A 13,123-nucleotide genomic window follows, 5' to 3' on the forward strand; every position below is an offset into this window, starting at 1 on the left:
GATCCTACCGTTCCTCTTTTCTTTTTTTCGCGATCCAGCTTCAAGCTGCGTCCCATGATGGCTGCCAAACTTTCTCATTGAAGTGTTGCCAGCCAATCAAATTTTAGTGGGATCCACAAGTCCACTGCAAGGACTTGCGGCCCCAGATACCTTTTTTTTTAAAGTTAAATATCTCATAAATTGCTGAGCCGATGTACACCAAATCACAAAAAGAACACTTTCTGGACAACATCTAGCTTTCTGTCAAATTTGGTTTAATTCTTTTTGGCAATTCAGGCTGTGGTCGTATTTATTTAAAAAAATGAAAAATCTCCATAGACATAACATGGGGAAAACGCATTTTAGAACCCCCTTTTTTCCTGGCCCCCGCTTGACAGATCACCACAAAACTTACAACACAGCAGCTAGACCAATAAGGGAAAGATTTGTGAAATATTTGTGTAGATTCGTAAAGCGGCGCCAAAGTATTTATCAAAAAAATGTCTTTTCCTATAAAAACATTGATCATAACTATACCTACCTACTGGTTCCTCCTGCAGCCCCTTCCAATACACCTTTTGATGTGCTGGGTCCTGAGGATGGGGTCCCTGGGGCTTAAATCGACAAGGGTCATAGGGCTCTGTTCCCCCTCCAAATAAACATTGTGGCAGGCCCTGTGTCCCAGGATACTCGTTTATGGTCTAGGGAAGACCTGGCTTGGCCGTTCAGGCTAAATGTTCCAATGAGGCACTGGGTGAAGACTGATTTGCATATAGCTTGGTCTGAACTGGGGTGGTGAGGTGAGGGATTCAACCCAGATGTTGGATTGGGGTGAGTGTCTGCCAAGTTTCAGCACTCCGTACATCATCGCCTTGTGTTTGCTTTGTTTGCCCTAAGTTGGCAGGGTTTGCCCAGACATGGGTCCCTTGCTCACTTTGCCACTCGATTAAAGCAAGCCTGGCAGATGAGGGCTGTTACCCCGAAAGTGGTCCCAGGATACTTGTTTCCATCCTTCATCTCCTTGTGTTTGCTCTGTCTCCTGATTTAATTTGAATTTGCTGCACCTACTCCCCATGTTCTATTTCATAGGTTGTTAAGAGACAGTGATATAATCCTTTTTTTGTGTTATGGTTGCTTCCCCCAATCGGATCATTGTTTGTCTCTATCATATAAATTACAATGGCATTAGAGGTCTGACAGTAAGTACAAAAAAGCCCGGGGCAAGATTAGACATCATTACTGCCAACACAGAAACAACCCCCTTAGGTGATGAAAACAATCATTATGTGCAACACTGACCCTTTAGCATACAGTTTACGCCTTGTATAGTTCACATAAACAATCAACCAAGGATATATAGGAAGCACTCTTTGAGCACAATGTTCAATCTTTATAAAACTATTTAGAGAAATCCAAAATAGTAAATATCAATTCCAAAACAAATGCCCTACTAGGAAACGCTTTTATCAGTATCAAAGACCTGACACCCATCAAACCAACATTAATAAAAGAAGTTGATATCAGTAGAGAACTGAGTACTGTAAACAGTGTCTACTCAATGGAGAGAGTTTATTCCTTACCACCCTGTTTGCAAACAATGAAACTCTCATGAGGAATACACCACTGAGTATTCAACATATTCTACTGAGAACAGGGTACATTCTATGCAAGTTGTCAAAAAAGACACTATTTGCAAAAAATAACCAAGATCTGAAGGTGCTAAAGATCATACTACCTGTAACCTTCATATTGTGGTGAAAACTTTAGTAAAGTTAGCCCATCTTCTGAAGTGAACCAAGCATATGTATAGAAGTTAATTAGTGGTGATCACACTGTTCTATGTTACATATAAGTTATTATGCTGACATGATTGTATCCAACAACTCAAGAATGCTTACAAAAGGTAATAATCACTTCGTAGAAACCTTCCTCTTTTGGAAATGTTTGCAGAACCAGAAAGTTGATTTTAACATAATGAATACAAGTCAGCTGTCACTTGCACACAGCTTTACTCTTCAATACAAACATTTATAATGTGCCCAATACCTCTAAACAGCTAGGGTGTATTATGAACACATGCGTTTTGTAAACACTCATACCTGTTAGCTAGACGCCGCTGTACAAAAGTATGTAGAGAAGTGATATGGTATTTTACTTGCCACTTTGTAAACTACAAAGCAAACTAGCTCACTCATTGAGGGATGTCACCATTGATGTCATTTGAGATGTCAACAGTCATGTCATAAATGATGTCATAGATCATGTTATGAGCGATATCATATGTGAGGTCATAAGCATTGCATGGCGAGGGCCCAAGCCATAGTTAGCACTGCTAACTATAACTAGAGAATTTCTGTGTTTTTTTAAGTTAAAAAAGGTAATGTCGCTGACAAATTCACCTAACTATAACGTTGCTTTAACATTTTGTTTTTTTCAGTGAGTATATATATACCTTATATATACCTACCATTTTGTTGTAAAGGCATGCATGGTAACGGCATATGCATGGCAAAAATGCTTGCTAAATGCATTGCATTGTGATTGATACATGGTAAAGGCTTTATGTTATAATGCTTGCATGGTAAAGTTTGTTTCCCCATCTAACTTCAGTTAAAACATGGACATCTTTCTCTCAAACCACCTCCTTTATCACATCAGTAGGTGCCCCAAGACAAAACAAGAGCACCTCTCTAGTCATTCACTCGCAACTTGACTCTACTTCCCACATAGGCACACAATAAACACAACACTCATCCAGCCAAGCACTTCCCCATGGTATAGCATGCTATCCTTTCAGTAATCCATTTTGGCAATTCACAGTGGGGTATGAGGCACTATATAAGTCCTGAAGCACAATTAAATATTATTTTCTGTGGAAAGATGCTCTGTAACAGCCCTGTAAAACTTGTTCTCCATCACACTGGTAGGTGCGGTGTACAAAGACAAAATAAGAGCACCTCTCAAGTCATTCACCCACAACACAACTATACTTCCTACATAGGCACACAAAAAACACATCACTCATCCAGCCTAGCAATTCCCCATGGCATAGTGTGCTTAGGCCTGGGCGGTAAATTGTGTTCCGCTCTCGGAATTTGCAGAATTTGGGTAATTTTGCGTTCCGCTGAGTACGCAGAATTGCCCAAAATTCCGCGATCCGCGGCTTTGTGGAATTTTTGTTTGTTCGTGCTTTCAAAATGTGTGTTCGCAAGATATTTCCTCGAGGACTCAAACACCGTTCATGAACAGGAAAAAAGCATCGCTAACGAACGGGACAAGCAATTCAGCATGTTTGCGGAATTTCTGCGTGCTCGCTGGGATTTTTTACCATTTTGCGGAACTTTGCGTAGCGCGACTAAGCAAATTCCGCCCACCACTATTACTATCTTTACAGTAATCCATTTTGGCATCCGGTAATGGTTTATGAAGCACTATATAAGTGACAACACACAATACAATTGGTTAGAGGGGGGTTCGCGGGTTGCGTCCCTGTCTGTTGCACTGCATCAATGAGGAGACGTTCCTCGCTAGAAGAGTCCATTAATCATATTTCATCCTGTTAATCCATTTTTATCCATAAGCTTTACGTCATTTTCATACTTCATGTATTTAAAAAGTAAATCACTCCAGAGGCAGCCAGGTGAAACTTGGATGTGTTTATTTTGCATATTCAAATGTCTAATGCTGCCGAAGCTTTTCCACAGACATGTGCTTTATACATCCTGTCGAACAACCAGTGCTAAAAACCCAATGCATTTCAAACTTTTTAGTTCTTTCTCAGGGGTACTGGAAAAAATAGATAAAGGACCATTTAAACATATATTCGAAAAATGAAAATTACATAATAATAAACATACTGTGAATTTCTCAATACTACTGTCCATACAACTAAGTTTATCAAAAATCCTTTAATCCCCCACAGTGGCAGTTTCACCCTGTGCACATAAATCACACGCTTTCTATTCCTTCCCCCTCTGAAAACAACCTGAACTGACCATCTAGACATACCAAAAACTATAATACAAAAGCATTTTCTGTGGAAAGTTCCCTGTAAAAGCCCTGTAAAAATAATTCCCAGTCCCGTCTAGTTCATCCAGCTGTATGTTACACAGCTAAGGCTTCAGGTTGTTGTAGAAAAGCTCCATCAGATTTGAGTGAGCTTGCTAAAAGGAGCAGGTCAGAATATAGGAGCTGTAGTACTGCAAACCTGTATTACTACATTCTGAAATACCAAGTGCACTAACACATAACACTTTTAATCCAGTTTTTAAGTATCCATCAAAAATGGGTTTGCCAGGAGGCTTGTAATGAGATTCTTATATGAGCCAGTAGCACAGAGAGGAGGAAGTCTATTAAACCATTATACAAGAGCGATAGACCAGACAAGCATACTTAAATGAGCCAAGTGTCAATTTGTGTGTATCCTTCTTTCTTTCACAGTCATATTACAGAAATACGTGGGGGCTATATATATCCCAATTATACATTAGTGGATTGACCAGTGCCCAACTTAAATTTTGTTTGGATTGTGAGTCTGCGGCGGGCTATAGCATACTCAAAATAATACTGGCCTTGAGGCGGCATCCAAAGTAACATGCTACTATTGGCATATTGGCAATATTTCTCTGCACCAATGGCAAAATGCAGGCCCTGACATATTAGAAGCAGTTCTTGACATAGATGCCCCTTTGTAAAAAGGCTTGGAAGCAAGACAAAATTCTTGGCATGGAGTCACACCTGACAAAATGCTGCCACTGGAATTTTACAGGAAATTCTTGGCATACACAAGGGCACCCAAGGTCAAATAAGACCCTGAAACGCTGGAAGAAATACTGGACATAAGGGGACACCTATGGCAAAATAATTTGGTGCTGGCAGACTGGACGTAATTCTTTAGAGAAGGAAGACATAGTAGAAGCAAACCATGATAATATCCTGCCTTTTCAAATACTGGAGGTAATTATTTGACGTATGAGCCACCCATTGTATATGGGTTGGATTATTGACAAACTTCTGGTACTGGAATATTGTATGTAATTTATAAGGGTATACCCATAACAAAATGCTGGCATTGGCGCAATGGAGGTAATTCAAGGCAAATCTGGGAAAAATAGGGTATTCTCCTGGAAGTTTTTTCGCCCCTCCACTTTCAAAGATCACCTCAGATTCCATTGAAGGTGCAGATAAGCAACAAAGACAGAAGAAGGGTACTAAAGGCTGGGGAGTACATGACAGACGGGCCAACATGGAGCATCAACATGGCAGCTGAGGTTTGGATCATGCGACCTGTGTATGGCATCAGATCAACAACATTGAGGTCCTCACCTAATGAAAACAGTCCTGCGGATGTCATCACAGCCTTTGTTCCACCTTCCCTGAGTAGTCAATAAGATCAAAAAGAGTTTTGCATCTCCCTAACTAATAGCAAAATGCACATTGAAAGCACCAACATTCCACCACCATGTGGTACAGTGATTGTGCTGCACTACAGCCATGCAAATCTAGCAAATATGTCCAAGTGCCTAGAAATCATTGCCAAGTACCGGCATACATCAGTTTAAATTATGCACTTAGCAAAGTGTATAGCTCATTGAAAATCTGGGCCAGAATGGTTGCTAAGGGGGAAGAACCCATTTATGGGGCTACTTTGGGTGAGACATATCAGAGAGATTTGTGTGAAAAGCATTTTATCCAGTTCTTCTTGCTCAATACTATGAAATCTGGGTATAAGATTTTCTTACAAATTATATAGTAACCACCAAAATTACCACCACATTTACAACAATACAAATTGAAATACAAAAAAGTATGTTCACTACATCTCCACTTACTGTACACGGTTAATCTTATTGGAGTACTTTGACCAGTGCTAATTGGGTTTTCAACCAAGCAGCTGTAGATGTCATCATCAGACATAAAGATCCGAGTGATGGTTAGCACCTTCTGATCGTGTGACAGTAGCATCCTAGAGTCATTAATGAGGGGCTTGCCATCTTTCATCCAGGTGTAGATAGGCTTTGTGCCATTGTCATGTGTACAGTTCATGGTGAAGAACTCGCTGAGTTCGAGTACCGTAGACGCGGCAAGAACAACCTGAGGCTTGGAAACTGGAACTAGAGAAAGAATAGAAAACAGTTGTGTCTTGAACTTACTTTAGATGTTGTTGAACTAATCCATAAACAACTATGACAATTGATTTTCGTTCCTTCACCAAATTTGTACTCGCCATGCAGAACAAAGGAGTAATTAATTATCAAGAGACACAATAAACAAATAGATGCTGATTACATCTTATTAATCAGCAATCATTCAGCAATTGTAGGAATTCTCAAGACACCCGCCTCCTTCATGCAGTATTACAGGGGCGTTATGATGTGAGAACGTGCCTTTTATGTGAAAATGATGCACCTGGTCACTTGGCATGAGTTACTACATGTGAATGCCTATGCATCTTAAAAAAATGCGAGTCCTACTGGCTTTGCCAGTACTTGTTTTTAATTGTTTTTAATACAGCACATCATACTTCAACTTTAGACAGCTTTGTTTGCTGGTAATGGAATAATTATCCTGTGGCATTGCAAAACATGTTTTATTATTTGAGATTCTGATTACTGAATGAAATGACAAACCCATTCTATGAACCTTGTTTTGTCTAGATTTTGAGAGCTTTAGCTGGCCTCCAGAGCTAATGCCATGTACTGAATGAGCCACTTCTGTGGTCTGACACCCTAAAATGACCTTCAACCACCACCATTTTTTACTGACTTTAGTCTGTTATGTTACCCTAGCCTTATGTAGGATGGTCTTGCATATGCCTGCTTCTCTTCTGTTCTATAATCTTGCTGTATTTCAGTAGAATAGTCTTGCCAAGAATAGAAGGTGTGGGGTGTGGAGGTGCATTGTTGTGGGTGGTGGTGCACATATGTGCTCAATGTTGGATACTGAGGGATTAAGTGTATAATGTTCATAAACTAAAGGCTATGCAAATGAAAATGGAACCTGAAAATTTTGAGAAGAAAAATCTAGAATGGTTCATAGGAACGCTAGAAGAAGTGGTTCAGTGTCTAAGAATAGAACTAAAAAGGGGTAAATTCAATAGGGTAAAACTGTCAAACCGAGGTAAAGGGTTTTCTGTAGAGTGCCAAACCAAAAAAAGGAGATACGGGCAGCACAAAGAAGGCAAAAAAAGAACTTCACACAAGAGAGACAGGAACATATAAACAAGCTGAAAAAAGAATTCAAAGCAATGGTAAATAACGCAAAAAGGGTATATAAAGAGAAATGCTGGTTAGACCTGTTAAAAGCAATAGAGGAAAAAACTTAAGGCAATTTTGGAAATTGGTAAAGGCAGCAGCTGGAACAACAGATGGAGAATTAATTTGCGTGGTGAGTGAGGCCGCATGGGATGAGTACATAAGGGAACTATACGGGGTAAGAGCTCCAAGAGAGAATGTAGAGACCAAAATATGAAAAAATATCTGAAGACTTAATATACAAATTTAATGAAGAACAAGTAGAGCTTACAATAAGAGAACTTAAGCTAACCCGTGCGGCAGGACCAGATAATCTCCCTGCAATAATACTGAAGTCGGAGGTAAAATGGTGGGCAAGATTTCTGGCCAAGATGTTCCATGTAATATTAAAAGAAGGGAAAATGCCACCTACTTGGAAGGGTGCCATAATTTGGCCAATCCACAAGAAAGGGAGTAAGGAGGCTCCAAAAAACTACCGGCTGATCAACCTCCTAGACATAGGAGAGAAAGTATTCTCAAAAATTGTACTGAACCAATTGAACGCATGGGTAAAAGAGTTCCAAATAGTACCCACAGAACAGGGAGGATTTAGAGCGGGCCACTCTACAATAGATCATGGTTTTGCTTTATGGGCTATGGCAAAGAAGTCGACGGAACAAAATGGCAAGCTATGCTGCTGTTTCGTCGACTTCCGAGCAGCTTTCGATTCTGTAGACCGGGCCTGCCTATGGGATACTCTAACGAGGATAAATATCCCCAAAGACCTCCTGACAATAATAAAGGAACTACACAGGGAAAACTGGGGGCAAGTCATTAAGGATACCGTGGGATCTTTGACCCCAAAAATACCCATCGCCAATGGACTAAGACAGGGCTGTGTGTTGGCCCCCCAGCTTTTCTCTATATTTCTGTCAGACCTCCCGGCACATCTAGAGGTTGAGGGTAGTTCCAGCCCCAAAATGGATGGAAATAAGTTACCCTGCTTACTTTACGCAGACGGTCTGGTAATAGTAGATCAGACCGAGAGAGGCCTCCAAAGAAAGCTTAACGCCTTTAATACATACTGCGCTAGCAAATTTCTAACAATCAATCTAGACAAAACAAAAACCTTATGCTTTGGGAAAAAGATAAGCAGGTTCAGTGGGTACATTGGTGATCTCAAATTGGAGACAGTCAATGAGTATCGATACCTAGGCATATGGTTCGATAAGTCTTTAAATTGGAACACCCATCTGGAAACACAAAAAGCTAAAGCACACTCTTCCATATGTGGTTTAAAAAGGTTTAATAGGGATTATGGAGAGATGTCACATCGTCCAATGCTTAGAGCTTTTGAGGCAATGATCCCCCCCCCAAGTCCTGTACGGAGCAGAGATCCTTTATTTGAGCGGTAAGGTATCCTGGGACGCGGTAGAGGGGAAATGCATAAAAAGTCTCCTATCTCTTCCACAATCTTCTATGATACAAGCCATAAGAACAGAAATAGGCACAAAGGCCTGGGTGATACAAACGCAGATGGCTGTAATCAGATTTTGGAAAAGACTGGAAGATCCAGAAGGGCAAAAAGTAGCCCACTGATGTCGGAAAGAAATACAGAAAAGTGAACTAAAATGGGCAAAGGCCAGTAGGGAAAGATTAGTGGAAACCTGTAAAAGGTTAAGGATCGATGTGGACCAGGAAACGTATCAAGTTCTCGGTACCAAGTGCGAGCTGAAGCAAAATGGGAAGGAAGTATCTAGACTGATTGATTTAGATTACTTAGCAAAGAAGAATTCAGTAGCACATATGCTAAACGCATGGTCCAACGAAAACTGGTTCCCCTACTTAGACATCCTACCCAACCGCGGATACAGGCAAGAGATCCTGAGGCTGCGGATTGGGATTAACCCATGGGTAATAAACAGAGACCTTAAAGCAAAAATGCTAGATCAGCAAGGGCACTGCAGGTGCAATTTGGGAACTAAAGGAGACCTGCTACATATATGGCTAGATTGTTTGATACTATTAGAACAGCGAAAACTGTGGCTGCGCCCTGTATTCCTAAAATATGATATAAGAACAAGCCAGCCTTTTAACAGAAATCCCCTCCATTGATATTGTAATTGCCCTTGGGAAATTCATAAAGGTGGCCCTGAGTGCATTGAGAAATCAGGAATAATCTGTAGTACTGTATGAAATTTTAATTGAATGGAAATACATCCTGTGGAAAAAAAAAAGAAAGGAATGGGCTCGTAAATGTAAATATAAGTTTTAAGGTATATGCAATTTTACTGGTGTTTTGTATTTTTATAATGGTGCATAAGATCTTTTTATTGGATTAATTTAAAAAAAAAAGGTTTTATTGTACTTGATGTGAATATTCTATTCTGTGTTACGATCATTGCATTTGTTTAAAGACTATGGTCCTAATAAACATACACTTTGAATGAATGAATAATGTTATTTGGGTTAGGTGAATTATGACTTTGACCTATTGGCTCTGACGTGGTCTAATGTCAATCTGTTTTCTGACTTTACCTTGCATTATGGCAGTGCTGACTATTGCCTTTGACATGCTCTCATGTCATCTTGCTTTGCAATTTATATTATAACATAATATAGTGATGTGTAGGCCTGCCTAGTAAGAATAATCTATGGAGTAGGGCTTGATTGTGTCCCTTTCAGACTCTGACTTTATCTTGCTTAACAGCAGTGCTTGCTATTGGCTTTGGCAAGATCTTATGTCATCTTGCATACTAATTCTGCTTCTTTGCACGAATAGAGGCCTATGCTCGAGTGACTCCATTTTCTAAGCTGTCGCCATTTTCTGAGCTTCACTAGGCGAGAAGTGTAGGTTTTCCTTTTCATTTGTTTTTTGCACTTTACTGACCAGAAAAAAATGGATTTTGTCAGAGGTATGTGCTCGCTCTGCTCTGAAGCCAGAACAGACGCCTGGCCAGCTGAAGCTGTGGCCTTGGTGTGGAGTGGTACAGACTCTGATGGAAAAAGGGGGCGAGTCTCACTAGGAGCTTCGTCTTAAGTCTCCTGTTGTACTAAATGAGGTGTCTGGGTTCTGTCCGGTGGAAGTTCATCACAGAGATGTGCAGCTGTGGTGGTGGGGCGTGTAATGTTGCCATTGTCTCCTAGCTCGGCCGAAGAATCAGACTCCCCTTTGGCGAAGTGGAGCAGGATTAACAGGCAGTTGTGAGGTATTTTACTAATGCTTATTTTCCTACTGTTCTTGCTTACCTATATTTCTTCTGTTTTCAAGTTCCATACATTTATATACATATATATTTCTACATATTTGTTTGCCTTGATTGTGTTTCAATCATACTATTGAATGTTAGAGTCTGCTAGAAGTGATACAATTTGGCCTACCGTCTATCATGTACTAATAAATATATCCCAGATTTACCAATTTGTCTCTTCCTTGTGGCAGGAGATTGTGTGAGTATGTGGTTTTTCCAGGCGAGTATTCTGTTGTGGAGAGGATGGCAAATTCCCTCCTAGGCAGCGCGTGTCGTCGGAAAATTGTTATGAGTTCTCTTGGCAAGTGAAGTACAAGTTTTTACCTATTCCTCCCTTGGGTAAGTATTGTAAGTGTTGTATTTTTGCCCATGGGGGATGTGTCTGTAAGGTCTGTCCTTTTTGTGAAAAGCAAACCCATTACATGCCACCAGCACACACTGTTCAAAGGCAAAGACAATGATTAAGCCCCCTTCGTCTACTGCTTGGTGGGTGTGTCAATCCCACTATAACCGTTCTCAGCTACATGAGTCACTGTGGGGTTTTGCCTCTACCTTTGATATTGTGATTAAGGTACTGGTAGGTGACTGGAGGCCCTAATTTCCAATATAGACTCCTCACATACAAATCAAACTCCTTATACACATTCAAGACACCCTACAAGTCAGGCCGGACTTCCTTTAAGAGATGCATCCCCTTCCGCCAACCATCCAGACCCCTCATCTCTGCAGCATTCCTACATGCTAACATCACATGCACCCAGAGAACCAGATCCAGAGGATGAGAATTCTCTTACATCGCTCCTAAAGCATGAAACAACATCCTTCTCCATATCAGATACTTTTCTCTTTTTGAATTTCAAAGCTGAAGACCTTAATTTTCAATTGAAACATCGAAACGCGCGTTGGCGTGATTCTTATGGATGGCAGTAAACTAGCCCTTGTGGACAACATCTTTCCATCAGTCATGCCTCCATAATCTGCACCCTTGCCCTGGCAACTATAATTCCACCCTTGTTGCAGGCACCAGTGTACTTGCACAAACGCATGTATGAGTGAATGAGGAAGTGAGTGAATCTTTGAGTGATGGTATATATGTGAATATCCCCTTGTGTGTAATGGAGTGTGAGGAACATCCTTGTGTATCTTATGTATTTACCTAATCTATGAGGGGGAATATCCTTCATTCCCCCTCTGTGTTTATCACAAGAACACCAAAATGTGTTGAAATGACTTGTATTTAATTATAGATCTTTTTGACTTGAAAAAATCCTATTAAAAAAATAAAAACATCATGTACTAAACCAAAGTATCGGTTATGTCCTTGGCTCTGAAATTTCCTTGAAGTCACCCCTTTCTTAACTGTGTGGATCCTGTAGGGGACCTTTGATATCCTTTGTGGCAGAGTTGCTTTGTTCTATTTTGTTATGTTCTAATCCCCACTTTTCCTGCCCACATCCGAAAATCCCCCTGGGGAACCCCCTTCTATTATATCTTGCTTTTCAATTGACCAACCTACCATAAGTAGGGCTAGGCACAAACACCTACTCAGTGTTCAGGATACCCTCACAACTCACACTACGCTTTACAAATACACATAACAAAACATAAATCCTCTGACAGCTAAAATAAATTGACATGCAGCACATAAGCTTCACATTGGCACTATAAAGTAGAAACTAGCACTACAGCTGCCACAGAGGAGATTGCCTGTGAAAGTGTTGTTGTAAGCTGCCCAGTAAGGGACTGGTGAGCTTTTCAGGAATGCTCCACAGTTGCCCCCCTACCCTGCATTGAAGATGGGAACATCCTGAGGAGGTTTCCACTTTCTATGTGTGCTAAAAAATGCAGCACACATGGAAAGAGGAAATAACGCCTAACAAGGAGGGGTAAAGATATTTTTCCTTTTTAAGCCTCACTGGGGAAAGTGTAGCATTTTGACACATTCCCAGGTTATCAAGTCTTTGTAAATATGGGAATGTGCCAAAATCAATGCATGGATGCATGTGAATGCCCATGATCAACCAATGGAACATCTCCCCAATGCAAAGTAACACAAATCTTTGGTCCCTGTGCTTTGATTGGGCAGGTTTCTGGGGAAACAATGGGCCACTTTTACATGAGCTAGAGGTGGTTCAGGGTGTGCACAAATGATTGTTGATGATGATGCCTAGGGGAGACACCATCAGCATTTTAAATACCTTTCCCACCACATGTGCCAGTGATTAATTTGTAGTGATTGTTTCTTTTCTTCACTTCGGCACCTCTGTGCATTGGCTGGGATTTTGACACCTAGGAGAGTACAGGGTCTCTAAACCCCATTCCTACAATAATGTAGATTCAACTACAGGATGTGAGCTTTCATATTGTTTCAGTAGAACAGAATTTATATTGAAAAATCACGAAGCAGATACAAATACCAGAAGGCAGACAAAATCATGAACGAGGAAGTGATGAATGAGATGAAGGTACACAGACAGCGGACCCTATTCACAAAGGTAATTTTACCTGTGTAAACCCATGTGTAAATGTACTCTTGCAGTAGCTCTACACTCTTTTGGTATTCACCCCCTAAGATCAAGAGGTATAAACATCTAAGATCAAATCTGCCAATATGTAGTTACCACTAGTAACTTTTCACACACTAGTACAGGGAAAGTTATT

General features: G+C 40.5%; 1 protein-coding gene across 1 annotated transcript in view; it reads right to left on the bottom strand.

Annotated features, from left to right (window-relative positions):
* HEPACAM (hepatic and glial cell adhesion molecule) overlaps positions 1-13,123 on the bottom strand; it is a 1,458,998-nt gene that overhangs the window by 952,121 nt on the left and 493,754 nt on the right. The window contains exon 3 of the mRNA XM_086958859.1: positions 5,811-6,092. Within this exon, the coding sequence (XP_086814985.1) occupies positions 5,811-6,092 (282 nt within the window). The remainder of the gene's footprint in view (positions 1-5,810; positions 6,093-13,123) is intronic.

Source organism: Lissotriton vulgaris, chromosome 2_1 (genome assembly GCF_964263255.1).
Source record: "Lissotriton vulgaris chromosome 2_1, aLisVul1.2, whole genome shotgun sequence".
In the NCBI taxonomy this organism is placed as follows: domain Eukaryota; kingdom Metazoa; phylum Chordata; class Amphibia; order Caudata; family Salamandridae; genus Lissotriton; species Lissotriton vulgaris.